At 29.3% G+C, this 17,796-nt stretch overlaps 1 protein-coding gene across 3 annotated transcripts in view; it reads left to right on the top strand.

Annotated features, from left to right (window-relative positions):
- Window positions 1-17,796, top strand: part of LOC135962181 (probable lysine-specific demethylase 4B) — a 42,492-nt gene that overhangs the window by 15,261 nt on the left and 9,435 nt on the right. For all 3 annotated transcript variants that reach the window (XM_065513958.1, XM_065513957.1, XM_065513959.1), the window contains exons 2-7: window positions 14,857-15,378; window positions 15,845-16,183; window positions 16,262-16,410; window positions 16,487-16,654; window positions 16,794-17,053; window positions 17,114-17,497. In XM_065513958.1, coding sequence (XP_065370030.1) covers window positions 14,950-15,378; window positions 15,845-16,183; window positions 16,262-16,410; window positions 16,487-16,654; window positions 16,794-17,053; window positions 17,114-17,497 — 1,729 coding nt within the window. In that variant the 5' untranslated portion in view covers window positions 14,857-14,949. The remainder of the gene's footprint in view (window positions 1-14,856; window positions 15,379-15,844; window positions 16,184-16,261; window positions 16,411-16,486; window positions 16,655-16,793; window positions 17,054-17,113; window positions 17,498-17,796) is intronic.

Below are 17,796 nucleotides of genomic sequence, written 5' to 3'. Positions count from 1 at the left end.
AAAATTTAAAAAAATATGAAAAAAATTAAAATCAAAGTGACGTTATAGGGCTACCTTCTACAATTATTGTATCATGGTTTAGACGATGAAATTGTATATATTGTACTTGAGTTTTTGACAAATATTAATACTTATTGTTGTCGTCTGTAAATACCTTAATTAATATTTTGATCGAGGTGTTGATGTTTTCACTTATATCTCGAAATATTTATGGACCAATTTGACTGAATCATGAGACAATGCGATCTGGAACTTAACACAATTTTTAGGACGACATGTCGCGACATCTCATCATATCAGCTATAAACTAAATAACTGAATTTTGTAAATACATACATTCATCCTGTGGTTTTATTTTTAAAAACATTTTGTTTTTGTTAATAGTAATATGTATCCTTTAAATTGAAGCATTTCTATTAGCAAATGTTCTACAGAAACAAAACTATTAACCATCTCCAATATAAACCGCCTATACGATAAACAAAGAAAAGTTATACGTTCACTAGTAAACATTTATTTTGTTAAACCTGTGGAAGTAATGATCCAGATGTCGTTAACAAAAGTATTTGTAGAATGTATTTCAAAACAATAATACATATGTATGTATGTATGTATGTATGTATGTATAATGAAAGAGTATACTATATATATGTGTGTGAGTGTGAATGCGAATGCGAATGCGGTTATGTGTTTGTTTATTTCAATAGATTTCTTTGTGATATCCTTTCGGCAGCAGTTGTAAAATGTTCATCGTCTACCAACGATTGTTTTTGTTGTCTGAACATCTGGAAGTTTTTTTATACGTACTTTTAAAATACGGGACAACGCCTTATGTTTGCTTCTTGCCTGCAGTTGTTTTAGGTCGCTGACATTATGGAATCCACATTTAAAGCATTTATTTATCATTCAATTCTTCACGTTCTCTTTTGACAGCATCCTCATGCTTTAGAGATCATAAAATTATCCATTAGTATTTTCAAAATTTTTGCTGCAGATGGGTATTTTAAGAATTAAGGAAAGGCAGGTGTGTTTTAAATTTTGAACGTTTAAAACCTGTGTTGCTAAAACAGCTGACTATTTTGAAATCAGCTGTTTTTTGTTTCGTGTTTTTTTTTTTTGCATATTTTTATTATTAATTTGTTTATATTTTTGTGTTCTCTTTGCAAGGATTGGAACTACCACCACTAGCTAGTAATACCAGTAGAAATCTCTAAATATTTAGCTCTTCATCCACCATCACTTCATAAGGAGTCCTCAGTTTCGTCATCATCCACCGTTCTTGTTGTGCACAACCAGACACTTGCTCCACTGCCATTAATGTTAGTGGTAACAAGCTCTTTAGTAAGTTTATGTTCGAAAATGGCATGTATCTTGGTGGTGTTATTTGCCTTGTATTTTGGGTTTATATCCGACGTAGTGCCTACATAAAAGGGGTGGAAAATAAACACGCATGTTTTCTAGGTGCAAGGACGTCTACTGTCCTTGAACCACTTGTTCATTAGCCTGAAAACATTCATCCCCCATTAACTTAGCCGGCATTTGTTTAACCATAGCACCATTATTTTTAAACATATCTTTGTATACATATCAGGAAAGCCATTCCTCCAAATATTCTACATGGGGGTATAAAAACAAAAATACTTTAGTTTAAAAAAAGATTGATTTACTTTTATGAAAAGACTTAAAGATTTATAAATATTTGCCCAATTCACAATGAGTGTCGTAGAGTTGTAAGTTGTTTGTCATAAATATTTTTCTAAATTTCACTAAATTTCTCGAAACAAAAACTAAATATTAATAAAAAAAAATTACGACATACAACGCTACGACACCGATTGTGAATTGGGCAATTGTTTATTGTGTTTATAGTCTTTAAAATCACACATTCATATCTTTCATAACATCTAAACCAATAAAATAGAGATGCATATCGTTAACTTAATATAGAAAGTCCCTAACTCGTTTTTTTTTTGGCTAAATATGATATTCATATAATCTGGGCCTTTCTTTATTAAGGTAACGATATGTAACTACGAGTATTTGGATGTTTATAGTGTGTAACGATCAAAAAGTATTTCAGAAGATTGAATAAAACAACAATAGTTATGCATAAACATCTCTCTACCTAGCACCGATATACATATTTTGTTAAACAATAACTATTTACATTAGGGTGGGTCGATTTAGCAATCGATATTTTCTGAAATTTGAGAGCCTCGAAAATGATTTTTTTGATATGTCGTAAGCTCATGCCAAAAGCTATCGAAAAATCGATGGCACAATATCGACACTCTAATGTACATGAAAAGCCGCACACAAAAGGTACTTTTTTCGCATTTTTTTGACAAATTGTTTTTTGGTGCTTTTACAAAACCTACAACTTAACAAAACCTACAACACTAGTATAAAACGAGAAAACTAATATATTTAATTTCAATGTGTAATTTATTTGCATATTAGATCATAATTAAAAACATTCATTAAAAATATTATCGTTACAAAAAAACACGCATAAAAACGTACTTCTTAGTTTAATTTTTAACAAAACGTACTTTTTTTACTTTATTTTTTAACAAAAAGATCTTTTTCCAATATAAAAATGGTTTTATATCAAACATCGTTAATATTTATTGTGGTGACTTATGGCAGTTAGAGGTATTCATTGCTAAGTAAGAAACTTGTTACCATTTTTAGGTTCATGCTGTTTTTAAGGGGGCGAAATAAAAACAAAATTTACACCTACAAGGAATAATGGAAAGTTTATGCCTCCAAACGATTTAAATAAAGTACACAAAGCATTGTTCACATAAAATACGGTCGCATAAATGTTTTTAATATCTATGTTACAAAAAGACCGATTGAAAACTATTGAACCACAAATTGATACTCATTTATTAATGTTTAAGAAAAGCTAAAAGAATACTTATTCCAAATCGCTAACAAATTTGTATTGCCAAGAACAACATTACCACTCAGTTTTAACTTTCCTTTGACAATAGACCAATATTGTTCAATTTCCCGAAGCTGGTTTTAATAAGGGATAGGTTCATATATTTTTCTATTACGTTGAATAATGACAGTGAACATAATTGTGCTAAAACTTTGCTGAAGAGTAGTGAAATCTAATAGGAGACAGCAAACATCTATCTGTAGATATTCTTTTATATAAATATCCGAAGTCATAGTTGAAGAAGTGACAAAAGGGATGCTCTTCAGACCACAACTACAAATTGCTTGCAAACCATTGCTTTTTATACCCTACGCCACCATAGTGGGGAGGGTATAATGCGTTTGTGCAGATGTTTGTAACGCCCAAAAATATTAGTCTAACACCCACCTTAAAGTATACCGATCGACTTAGAATCACTTTCTGTGCGCAGAGCACAGGTCGCAAATTTGAAGATATTTCGATCAAATTTGGTACATAGTATTTTTTCGGCTCAAGGACCAAGCCTATTGAAACCTAGCTCCCATACAAATGTCCTCCCGAAATTGGACTTTATCGGTCATAAATGTTTAATTTATATATGTATCTCCACAAATTCCGCTCCAAATAAGTTTTATATACACAAAATTCATGTCACCAAATTTTGTTACGATCGGTCCATAATTAGTCATAGCTCCCATATAGACCCGCTTCCGAAAATCACTTTGCGATCACTGCATAAATCGCATAAATCACACGACCTAATATCATGGCGATCGGTCCATAATTGGTCATAGCCCCCATATAAGGCCCACTTCCGAAAATCACTCAAAAATATAAATTATTGAAATTTTAAAAGAAAAATGTTCTTGCTCTTTTACTTAGTGTAGGGTATTATATGGTCGGGCTTGACCGACCATACTTCCTTACTTGTTTTTTTACCAAATTTATCCTCTTTTTGCATAAAATGTTGAGGTCTATTTTACATACATATGTTCCATCAATTATAACTAGGCAGTTGTTGAATTTTGTTAAAACTCTGTCGTACAGAATGCGTGCCCGTTCTAAGCTTTTCACTTAAATATTTTTGTAGCATAAGGAAAATATTGTCTACAGATTTTTTTTAAAAAAAACCTTCTCTATAGTACATAGTACTTTTAGTAAAATATTAAATTCTAATCGTGTCCTGTTAGTATAATATGTTTGTGTATGTATATTATGTACATAACTGCAAATAAAAAAACTTAAAATTAAGATTTGAGACTTAAAATCATCAAATGTTGTTGTTTAGCGGTCGTGTAAAACTTTCGTACATACATAGATACATACATATGTATGTATGTACCCACTAAACATTTTTTTTTTTGCCGTATTCGGTCAAAATCCGTACCGACGCACAGTGGCGCCATTTGAGTTTTTTCGTAATGTTTTATTAATTCCTGATATTCGCTCTTATATGTTAGATAGCAGTTTTTACAAGTTGAAGTTTTATCGATTCTAGCAGTGAAATAAGCAGATAGCACTATTTGAACAAAAATAAAAATGAGCTTTAATTAAAACTTTGAGGTTTTTATGTAAGTAACACGTGTTTTTAATAAAATAATTTGTTATTTTTTAAAGAAAATAATGAATAAATAAAATATTAAGAAACACGTTATCGTGTTAAAAGAATTTGAAATAATAGTTAGTTAATTTTATATTAAACCATTTTGAAATGCAACAAAGAATTAATCTTTACCCGCATGTTTTAAATTATCATAAAAATAATGATATTATTTCGGAATAACAGGCTTGAATTCTTGTAAGTACTTCCAATTGCTTAGTTGAATAGGACAAATGTAGTTAGTTCTTCATACGTGAAGAAATTCGTGGTTTTAAGAAAGTGTGTAGACAGCTTACTTTCTCAAGACATTTCAATTGTAGGATTTCTAGTGTCGTCATCTAATTTTATTTTTTATAAAAAACTACTTTTATTATTTTATTATATACACAAATATTTCTTATGTAGATAGCACTTTTTTACTAACAAAATAACTTGTATGTTAGATAGCACAATATTAAAAATATATATTTTTTTTAATTAAAATGACAGATGACAAATTTTTGATAGCACTATTTGAATATAAGCCCTCGATATATTCGGAAAAAAATACTTTTCAATGTATTTTTTCAAAATTGGAAAATGTAAAAAATTGGCCACAAATGAAACTAAGAATCCTCCTGACTTGAAGATTATTTTAACAGCTTTCTAAAATGTTTGAATATAAGTTCGAATTTTCGAATTTAATTTCGATTTTTCGAACATAATATTGCATTTTCATCAGGGTTATGCATGATCTAGAGATTATTTTAACATCATTAAACATTTTTCGAACATAACTTCGAATTAACGAATTTAATTTCGAATTTTTAAAAAACAAACACAAACTGCGAAGCGTTTTGCTTGTCTGCAGCTACACCCAGAGTCTCTGGCGGGAATCGAACCCGCAATTAATAGTCGAGCACACTATCTACTAGCCTATCAGGGCACAAATTTAGGCAAGTCGTTGGATAATATTTACTGGGTATTCATATGAATATATTTGTGTTATACTTATTCTGTTATTCCTATTCAATATCATCGGCGCGCCGTTGCTACTTCGGTAACAGGAAGACGAAACGAATGTATGGATTTATTTATTATTCACTCTGATGCAGACACATACATAGCGGTATTCACTTATACAGATGTGTAAAAATACACACATACATCACTACATTCGTGTGATAAATACGTATATTATTATAAAGTACTTTATAGTTACATTCACATAGATACGAAGGATTTTAGAGCGTGCGCAGTATTCATGAAATATTTATACTTTTATATGTATTTGTATATGGATGTGTGTGTGTGTGTGTGTATCACATATACATACACATATTATATTTATTTTACTTTGTGAAATAGTAACAATATAATAAATAAAAAGCGGCGGTAAAAATAATAATAAAATAAAAGGGGACGCATGTTTTGTTGCTTTTTCATCTATTCCTCCCTTCTGTAGCTTTTTTGTACAACAAATACTAGCTATACAATGTTATTGTCCTTTGGCATGAAAAACGCTGAAAAGAAGGATACATTTGTTATGAGTAAAAAAGACAAGTTATACTATACGCTACGATTACATACATACATACAAAATTATGAAGAAATACATACATTCATGTGTAAATACATATATATGTATGTATATACTAAGAAATAAATGTTAATTTAAAATAACGAACTTTTCAGTGGTGAAATAAATATATAAAACTTTACATTTGTATCGAAAGAATAATGAAAATATATTTACATATTTATTTTTATTTTACATAGTATGCATGTACATATTGAGGGACAATATTCAACATCCTCTATCTTAGATTTTTATGAAAATGATATTTCGATGGCAAAATATTTAGCAAACAAGCTATATATGAGTTATGCGAGTACATTTTAAAGAAAGCCTTATACTTTTTTGCAATTTTTATTGACATTTATCTAATTTCGAATTACGATTACGAATCTGATCAAATTAAATTAAATTTTAAATGTATTTCTTACAATGCAAAACCCTTTATCTATTAGTTTTATTAATACAAAATTAATATTTTTGTAAAAAAAATCCTATCTATATCTTTAATGAATTTTCCAATAATTCAAAATTTTTAAATTAAATCATATGTGGAATTTAGTAGCGGCCTTAAAAATATATTGCAGAAGAAAGTATTTAATATTTTTTATATAAATAAGCGAAATAAACTGTTTTTTTGATCTGCTGAAAACTTGTGTTTTCTAAGATAGAGGATTTTGAATATAGCCCCTCGATATTTACATATATACGAGTACATACACTGTCAATGTTTATGTTAAAACAAAATATTAAAAAGTTAATGGGAAAACGCCATATTTTGCCTACGCATTTTTTATTAATATTATGTAGAATCATCGTATTGTATTGTTCGTTTTGCGATATACAGATTATTACAGCTTTATTGTAATTAACGATTAATCTATGTATAATAAAATATGAAATTTGAACAGAATCGACAAATTTGCATTTATATTCGTTATATGAATTTATAGTAGTTATAAAGTTTTTCATGGTTAAAAAGTTGAAAATCGGATCGGAAATAAGATTATGCTCACCTATCAGCCGACTACTGACCGATCAAACGACTATTTTGTTTTCGATTTCTTGTATAAATTGGCTATAAAAAGTGTTTTTTTTATGTGTCATCCTTTTATCGTATTGCTACTGGTTTAAAGTTAATAACAAAGAAATAATATGTACATTAGGGCGGGTCGATTTTTTTCATGAAAAATCGTATAGCATAAACGCATTCTACGGAAAATTCTAAGAAATTTTCCCCAAGAAACCCTTTTCCGTATATTGCGTTTCTGCTATACGATTTTTTATTTTTTGATCATCCATACAAATCGACCCGGCCTAATGTACATACTAGTACATACCTAGGTTTTTATTGAAAGCTAAGCAACATTACATTGTTTTTGTCAGCGGTCATAATTCAGTGATATTTGAATTATATATATAGACCTATGTATGTATGTATGTATGTATATCTAGTGTTTTTGTCTGCCATTTATTAACGGTAAAACATTTCTTGTATTTGTATAAGCTGCAAATAAAAACGCAGTCTGTGTCCTTTTATTACTATTTTTGTCCTTATTATTCTTCTTTGGCGTTTAGTGTAAATGGAAAATATAAGCAAAACTCTCATTTTTCTCATTCTCTCTGTTTTTCTCTCTTTTATTTTGATAAGTGATGTATGTACATTAGGGTAGCACTTCAATTAGGCTTTTTCGATTTACAGTGCACACAAGCTTAATTTTTACATAGAAAACAAATAATATCTGCACTGAATTTCTACATAAACTGGCCATTGTTAGCTACGAACTTTTCCCATCTTTCCCATCCAATGTCGGATACACTGTTCAAAAGTGAAGCAGATACAGCTGAAAAAATCGTTATTGCACAGAGCATAATATAAAAAAGTAATGTAGCAAAAGTGGTGTAAGTTGAATATACCACTAAATAAATATTTTGGAGTTACACCACTTTTGCACTGATAGCCTCATATATAGTAAATACAACAAATTACTTTTAACTGATAAATGGTGTCAATTACCCACTGAAATTAAACTGGACCTGTTACTTTCGGTATCTGGTTAGCATGCATTATATTTTCACTAGATCTGACATTAACAAATAGATTTGCTTTGGATGGGTATTATTTTGTTCATTATATATGTATGTATGTATTATATAAAACTAACTGATGATAAATTGGGGCCAATCGGGTAACGAGAATCTTTTCGACAAACATTTTTCGAAATCGTCGCAAAAAACTAAACATTTAAAATTGTTTTCTTTTTCCATATATGTATGTATGTATATGGGGTCATGCTAATGTCCAGTCGTTAATGAGCATATAAGTCCTAGCGGCTTGTTTCTTATGGACATATGTATGTATGTATATGGCTCATAGCGGAAGCTCATGCTTTAATATACATATCTGTATATGTACCCAGCAGTTCTGGTTGACTGTCCCGAACAAGTAATTTTACCTATCGTTTAGTTACATAAATAGCTACATACGTGACTACGTAATTTTAAAATGTGCGTGTCCTAAGCAAGATGTCAGTCAATTGATCCTACATAGGTTACACATAGAATGTGTAATAACTGGTCCAAAGTAGTCAATACATTGAATTCAAGTACTGGAAACCCCCATTTTATATTCCCAAATATAAAATACAATTGAAGTGCTTATTATATGCAGACCTCAACGAATATCTTAAATATTGATGAAATGAAAAACTTTATATCGAAATCAGATGAAATCGGTCTTGAAACCGATTTTCGCTGGAAAATTTGAATATAAATATTTACTAAATCAAACCAAATAATTTTTTTGGATTGGACACTTTAAAACAAATTCAATATAAAAACACTTATTGGATTATTTTAACATATCAATCATCCACCAACCATATGAATTGAATGTAAATTTAACTATGTACTATTAATTTGATTAAGAGAAGTAAAATTTAAATATTTTTAAGATAAAATAAAAGTGTTTTACAATCTGTAGAGAATGTATTAATTTCTACGAAAACATACTTGTTTTATAATAGACTAATATAATATCCTCCCCACTATGGTGGTGTAGAACATAAAAATATGATAAGTTTATTTTGGAACTATGTATTCAAAACAATGTAATTATCTAGGATTATAAAAAGTTACGAAGAAGAGGCACCAAACTGAATTTTATTTAATACATGTTTAAAAGTTATGAAAAATGTAACAACTGTAACCAAACGGCAACACTTCTTGAAAACATGTTGTGCTTTAAGTGATTGTTTCCTAAATATATATATATACATACATTTAATATACATATATATGTATGTATGTATAAAGGCTTGATCCTGTTTTGAGTCTGTGCTTGTTTATGATAATGTGCAGCTTTCGTTGCAACTTGCAGACTTTTATAAACAATTATTTGGTTGACCACAAATCAAGAAAGGGAGAAAAGTGGCAGTAGAAGTTACATGTATTATGAAATTAATTTTTTGATGAAAAAACGTAAGTTTTTTGTTTTTTACATTTGTTTCAACGTTTATATTTAGTTGAAGTATTACATATGAGCCAAGTACTTTGAAAGTAGTCTCATTATCAGTCTCTATTTAACAAACGAGTACTTTGAGCAAATATTTTACATGTTTTTGTCACAATAACAGCTAGTAAGAAAAGAAATCAAAGAAATGTTGCTAGTTACAGGGTGGATCAACAATAATCGACCTGATATTAACATCGGACCTTACCTGTATCAAATTTGTTATATATCATAATATGCACTTATATTTTTGTTCAAAAACGTACAATAATTAACTCTGGATTGCGCACTGATCAAAAATTACATAACAGAGATATCACCAGATAGTACTCTTTAAATTATACTAACAATTAAATAGTTTAAGTTTTAAAATTATAATTGTTCTTCTGAGAAACAATGGATATATTAATTCTAACATCTTGAGATTAATACTTGTTTAACGTCATAATCATGCGACTTGCATCATCAAAATGTTGATCGAGCTCTAGATATGTATGTGAAATTACAAAATCTTTCGGTAATGAAAAGTTATAAATCGAAATACATATAGAAATCTCTAAACTTTTTATTGAAGCAAAATGTTTTAAAATGAAAATGTTCAATTGATGATAGAGAAATGAAAAAGACTTACTGGCAATGAGCACTGTATAACATGTATAGATTTGAGATGATAGTTCCTTTTCGGAAACTCAACACTGTTCTGATATGCATCACTGAAGCGTTTGATATGCAAATACAAATGATTGACAAGGCTACAAATGAGCACCAGCTTTCTTCAGATCAGATGCAGTGCACTGATGAATTTCCAAACAGGAATGTAGTGTTAGTGACAAATTAAACAAACATTATAGAATATTTACATATATAAGTGTGTCATTCTGTTTGTAAAATCAACATTTTTCATTACATATATTCTAGATCGTTTTGAAACGGATATATATCCAATTCCGTCTATTCATCTATATCCGCTTTAGTTCCGGTATTCCATATTTTTTTCACAAATACAATTTTTTTAATCAAAAAAATTTAAAAATACAAACAAAATTTCAATCTTTATCTGAAAGTATACTTTGGACGAAAAACTAAAGAATTTATAAAAAAATAAGATTTCCTAAAATTTTATTTTTTTTTTATAAAAACCATTTTAAAAATCGAGTTTTAACAAAAAAATCAAATTTTTTTTTATAAAAAAAAGTTTTGATAAATGAATTCGAGGTTTTTATAAAAACCAGAGAATTACTATTAAAAAATTAAGAATTACGCCCAATTTGTCTATGTCTAACAGTTTTCAACAAAAATTGTTTTAAGAGGCAGTCAGTAATGGTTTTCATTATAGAACTTTTTATTTCTTACAAAAAAAAAGTCAGTCATTATAACAAAAAGTCCTTTTTGTTCATATTTGTCAACATTGTTTTACTCGTATAAGCTATTATTTTTTTCTCTACATACATACATACATACATATAGTTAGATATACTGTGTTCAGTTTTACAAAAACCAAAAAGGATAATGACCATAAACGCATATATCCTGTATTCAGAGTTTAAAAAAGAGAACATAATACTGTATGTATATACGAAAACAAGCCAATGTAGTATTTGTGTGTGCGTGACTGTTTATTCGAATTCCTTTTTAGTTTATTCTTCGTTGAAACACACACTCTTCTAATGTGACGCTAGGATTTTAAATTTTAGTTTACTCTCAGATCTCAGGCACGTAGCTTCGCTACACGTATCGCAAGAAAGAATACTATATTATTTTGACTGTCAAACGTGTCTTGATGTTTTTTTTTATTCTGAAGTGCGCATTATACAATATTCTCTTAGTCATTTTATACATAAAAAAGTACGATATACATACAAAAAAGGATTCGACATTATAATTTTTCTAAAATGTTGCAGGACAACATATAAATTAAACAACGAACAAAACTAAAAATATACCAAAGATACAAAAACAACATAATAAAAGAATATTAGTAAAATATTATTCAATTACTATATTTTCGAATAATTACATCTATAGTTGTGCAATAAGTAAAAAAAAAAACAAAACAAAAAAAATAGTGCAAAATCCTTTGTTATAACCGTGTAAAGGTTTTGGAAATGGTTGTCATTCTTAAAGCACTGCCAAATTCATGGAACATGCCGATTTCTGTGTATTTCTCATAAATATTTACATATATTTGAAAGAAAAGAGAGAAAAACTGTAAAATAATTAAAACAAAAATTAATAATTTGCGTGCAATCATTAAATACATAAACTGGATAAATCAACTACATATTTAATGCAAACAAATATTTCCTAAGGATATAGAACGTTCCCAAACTACAAGTTGTGAGTGATTATTAATTTTTTTTTTTTAAATGTACAAATATGTATATCAATTATTATTTATTACTAACAGATTTTCCTAAAATAGTCGCTTTGCTAAATTAGTATGTACTTACATATTTTTTATTCACTATTTATTAATTTATTATATTAAGTGTTGTCACCATTTCTGACAGACAATATTGTCAAATTGTTTAAATCATTTGGAAGGAAATTATTTGTTTCATAACTAAAGCGATGAATTATGAAAATTAAAATTTTCAAATGCAATAAAAATGGTGGTAACACTGAATCTTATATATATTTATTATCTGAGTACTCTGTGTTCAACATTATCTTTATTCTGTCTTCTTTTCTTTTCTTCTTTGTATACTTTTTGTTGTATCCTTGTTTTCATGTCCTGTTTTTGCATTAGTTTCTTTTTTTCTGCTCTTAGCATATGCGAATTATTTTGTTTCGTTTCCTTTTGTGTTTTTATTTTATGTACACTCACTCACTCACTCACTCACACATACAAACAAACAAATACATACATGAATACGTATGTGTATGTGTGTGTGTGTATTATATATAGAAATATAGGCATATGTGTGTGTTTTCTTTTTGTTGTTCTGCTCTGTGACCGAACGGGTGGTTGGGTACAGTTTTCTGCGTAGCAAATTATACTTTTAATAATATAATGCACATACATAGATACATACATTCATACATATGTACTTGTGTATGTATCTATGTATAATATACAATTTGTATATGTTGATGTGTATTTTTTCTGTTATTTAACGGTTAAATGAAAAATCCTCCATTTTCTCTTGATTTTTTTTTTTTGGTGATTAATATTAAGATTTTTTGTCAATCTTTTCAAATGAATCATTCACAAAAATTTAAATGAAAAAAAGTATTTTACGACATTTAAATTTCTTTCTATATATAACATCTTCACAAAAAAATCTTTCCAAATATTGAATATTCTTAATACCCACATACAAAATATGTGGGTCCTATATTTGTACATATAATTGGATCCGAAAATTGAGGATATATGGGCAATTACATATATACAAAACTATTATTTACATTTAAGACAAATAGGTATATGAATATACATATGTATGTAAATAAATGTCTATGTATCTTTAATATACGGATCTAATCATATACAAACCTATTTCTACTTCAGTTGAAATAAAATTTGGAAAATTTAATGAATATACAATGTTGGAATAAATAATATGTACGGTCAAAAATTTCAAATATTAAAAAATCTCCAAATGCTCTAGAAAAACTAATACGCCTGGAAAAAATAAAAGGGACAATTATATAGAAATTTTATATTTTTGTTTAAAAATGCCATCGAATTTATTTATTATTTTCATATCTGACGAAAATCGCTTTTATTCTCACAGAACTCACAATTTCCGTGTGATATGGAAGACCAAGTAACTTTAAGTTTATTCCACAATTCATGTTAATTTTTGTGATTTGGTTCATCCAATTGTATGATTCTGTTTCTCCCACATTTAATTAATAGGATTTGAAAGCACAAAATCCATGTAATGGAGTAATGTATAGATTTTGTGCTGTTGAAATGAATTCACAGTTTTAGCGGAATGCTGGGAATCGCTATTCTGCAAAAACGTTCACGTTTATAATATTTCATCCTAAAAAATGGTAATTTTAGTTGAAAACTATATTGGCTAAAATTTCTTGTTTCTTGGGTATTATAGAAACAATTTTCGCCAGATACAAACAAGTCTTTCTATTATCGAACCAGTATTCCAGTTCTCGTCACCAATATATTGTATTGCAAATACCAATCACCAAAGCATAGCTAAAACAAAATTCCACACATTTTAAAAATTTGTTTTTGTTTTATATACAAAATTTTCAAATTGTGAAAGGTGCGCTTGTTTGGTTCAGAATTTGTACATAAAGCAAAAATCAAATTTTTGAAATGTGTGGAATTTTGTTTTTACTGTGCTTTACAAAATTAGGGCCTAATTCTTTTAACTAGTTGGTGATGATCACAGTAAATTTCTAAGTACATATACATATTTGAAATACAAAATGCTGATGTTTTATAATTTCTTTCACATTTTGCGATATCTTATCTAGATAAAAATTTTATTTTTAAAACATTTTTTGATTTGAATACATTTTCTGATAGATTGTCAGCTCTCTTAATTTAATTAAAGAATATTTTTTTCCAAAAAATTTATCCAATAAAATAAATCAAAAATTTGGATTTGAATACTATGTCCCTATTATCCTTCCCAAGAGATATTACTATTATTTTGTAATATATATGTACATATGTACATACTATGTATTATGAAAGTATGTACTCCATTTTTCAAATTATCATCCACTGAAAGTCCCAACAAAATATCATGTTTATGAACAAGTTTACAACATTTCTCTTAGTAGGAAGTGATCGTCCCTATTAAAGATTATTATTATTATTATTGTATTACAAGCAATTTTCCTCATAACTCATATTATTTAGTTATTTTACCTAAAGTGTTTTTATTTCTACATTTTGTTGCATTCCCATGTTTAATATCTACATACTTCGAGATTATAAAAATTTCCTTATAATACAGCTGTTCCTCATAGGATATGTATTGTAATACCTTTGAAAGACAGCTGCTGCTTTTTTAAGTTACATGCTGTATGTATGTATGTATATATGTACATGTATTCATGTATGTATGTATATTTTATATTACAAAATGACTAGACATTATTATGTTAAAATAACCAATACAAATGGTGTACAAATGTTTCTGACTGTGTATTTTCTTCTATTTTCTATCATTTATTGGGTAGTTGAAATTTGAAAATGAAAAATTGCAGAAAATAAAGGGCTCTATGATTGAAACATGATTCAAAATAAGAATATTTCTATAATTCTTCCTTTATTGCAGATTAAACATATGAAGTAATAAATACATATTACATTATAATTCCGTTGTAATAGAATTGCGATTGGTTGGTAAAAGTAATCGTAAATAAGAAAAATGTCTGCAGATATAGCGCGTATTATGGTATTTCGTCCAACATGGGAAGAATTTAAAGATTTTCCTAAATATGTAGCTTACATGGAATCTCAAGGAGCCCATAAGGCTGGTTTGGCTAAAGTAGTACCGCCGCCTGAATGGGTTCCCCGAAAATCAGGTTACAATGACTTAGACGCTCTAAAGATAACAATACCGGCTCCCATTTGCCAAGTTGTAACGGGCAAACAGGGACTGTATCAACAAATTAATATACAGAAGAAGCCATTGACTGTTAAACAATTCTCTGAATTGGCCAGCACAGAGCGATATCAGACACCTAAACATTTTGATTACGAAGACTTAGAAAGAAAATATTGGAAAAATATAACTTATGTGGCTCCAATATATGGAGCCGATGTTAGTGGTAGCATTACAGATCCAGATCAATGTGTAAGTTAAAATACAATACAATATGAGGGTGTTTGTAATATCAGAGGATTACTTTGTGAATTGTCAATCAATATTGTCTTAAATAATACTAAAACATGTATTACGTGTATAATGACTGAGAACCGACATTGCTAGATCGTCTTTAATTTTTATAAGGACTCTAAATATGTATAAAATATGGCGATCTACAAACCATTATCCGATGAGTGGGGTGGGGTGTATATAAACTCAAAAGTACCATTTTCTTAAATGAAATTATAAACGAAGGTTGTAATATGCTCATTATGTAAGCTTCAGCCCTGCTAATAAGTAAGAAACATAAACATAACATAAAAGGCAAAGCTTAGGATTGACAAAATGTTTTGCAAAAAGTAAACCTTTGATTTTTACTTCCCTTTCTTTCCGATCAGACAGACCAGTGTGTTTGATTTTAATATATGAATCTTATTCAAATTCTTTGGCATAGAGTTGGAATATTAACCGTTTGGGAACCATACTCGATTACGTCAACGAAGATTATGGTATTCAAATTGACGGTGTAAATACAGCTTACCTTTATTTTGGTATGTGGAAAACTACATTTGCTTGGCATACAGAAGATATGGATTTATATTCGATAAATTATTTGCACTTTGGTGCTCCGAAAACTTGGTATGCAGTGCCACCTGAATATGGCCGCAAATTAGAAAAGGTTGCCAATCAGTATTTTCCTGCCAGTTATAAAAACTGTAATGCTTACTTGCGACATAAGATGACTTTAATAAGCCCACAAATATTAAAACAACATGACGTCCCTGTAAATAAGGTGAGTCACGTGTTACAGGAGAGATAGACATTTTCAAGACAATTTTTTCATCGACAATTTTTTGTTTTGTGATTGTAGATTACACAAGAGTCGGGGGAGATAATGATAACATTTCCCTTTGGTTATCATGCGGGTTTTAATCACGGTTTTAATTGTGCTGAATCAACTAATTTTGCCATGGAACGTTGGATAGAATATGGCAAACGTGCCACACAATGTACCTGCAGGTACTTGATTCATTTCATTATTTTGTCAAACAAATTCTTAATTAAATCTAATTGTGTATGACACATGTTTTTGTAGCAACGATATGGTTAAGATTTCTATGGACACTTTTGTAAAACGTTTTCAACCAGAACGATATCAAGCCTGGCTTGAAGGCACAGATTTAGGTCTACACCCGGAGGATCCTCCTAATGCAATAGTACCCGCTCCTTTACCTTCGCATTTAGATGTCATGTGCAATAAAAAGTATTTAGAATCACATTCTCAATATATTACTTGATTGTTAACTATCTGTTTGTTTGTTTTCTCTACTATTTCAATGCCCCATGTACCCCTATAGTAATAGGGGTGCTGAGGATGATTTACCTTTACATGTCTTGAATAGAATGAAAAAACAATGCAATCCAACTAAAACAAAATCGTTTAAAGAACGAAACCCAGATTTGGATTTAGATGAGATTCAGCAAAACCCAAATATACCTGACGACATAAAGGCGGTGCTGAAAGAAAGCGTATTAACATTAGATGCCGAAGAGGAAGAACCTGCTATTGTGGGCGATGAAAACGAAGGAAATAGGTGTATTGAAGGTCCTGCAGTTCTAAAAACAAAGAAAGAACTTTTAGCTTATATAGATGATGGTACAGGTATAGGAATCGCTGTCGAAAACTTTAGAATAGAGTGTGATCTTTTTTTACTTTAATTAGATGAGGATGATGAAGATGATCGTAACTTTAACAAACGTAAAAATAAGCGTAAAACTGATGCTGAATATGATGATGATTGGTTGGCCAGCAAACGACGAACTAACTCGCGAAATAGCAGTAAAGGGCGCAATTCTCGAGGCAAAGATAAATCGAAAGATGACCGTTCCATATCACCGGCCTCGTCGACATCGTCAACAGCAACAACTAAGTCTGGACGTGGTAACAGATCCAATTCAAAAATTAATATTACGAAAACACCTCGTAAAACTCCAGTTAAAAAAAAGAAAGGCGATGATAGAAATTCTTTAACTTCAGACAGTCCAACATTAAATAGATCAACAACCCCAATATCACAAACAACAGTAACTGGTAATGCCGGAGGAGGTGAGAGCTTTAAAGCTTTCATTATGTGATTGGACTTTATGTGTTTTTATTTTGAATCTGAATCGCTTTTATATCACATCATCACCAAAAAAAAAAAAAAAATCAACCTACCCACCACCCATTTTACACCACTAAATACTCAAATCCCTATGTAATTAACCACCTACCTTTACGTCATTTCATTGCTCATTTTTAAAGAACACATATTCGTTTATTCGCCATGTATGTCTTTTTTCATTAAGTTAAACTTTTGATACTTTTCCTTTTTCCGTTAAAAAACTAATACTATATTTATTGTA

The sequence above is a fragment of the Calliphora vicina genome, chromosome 5, assembly GCF_958450345.1.
Source record: "Calliphora vicina chromosome 5, idCalVici1.1, whole genome shotgun sequence".
Lineage (NCBI taxonomy): Eukaryota > Metazoa > Arthropoda > Insecta > Diptera > Calliphoridae > Calliphora > Calliphora vicina.
Note: the sequence above shows the minus strand (reverse complement) of the source record. Positions and strands in the feature narration are given on the sequence as shown.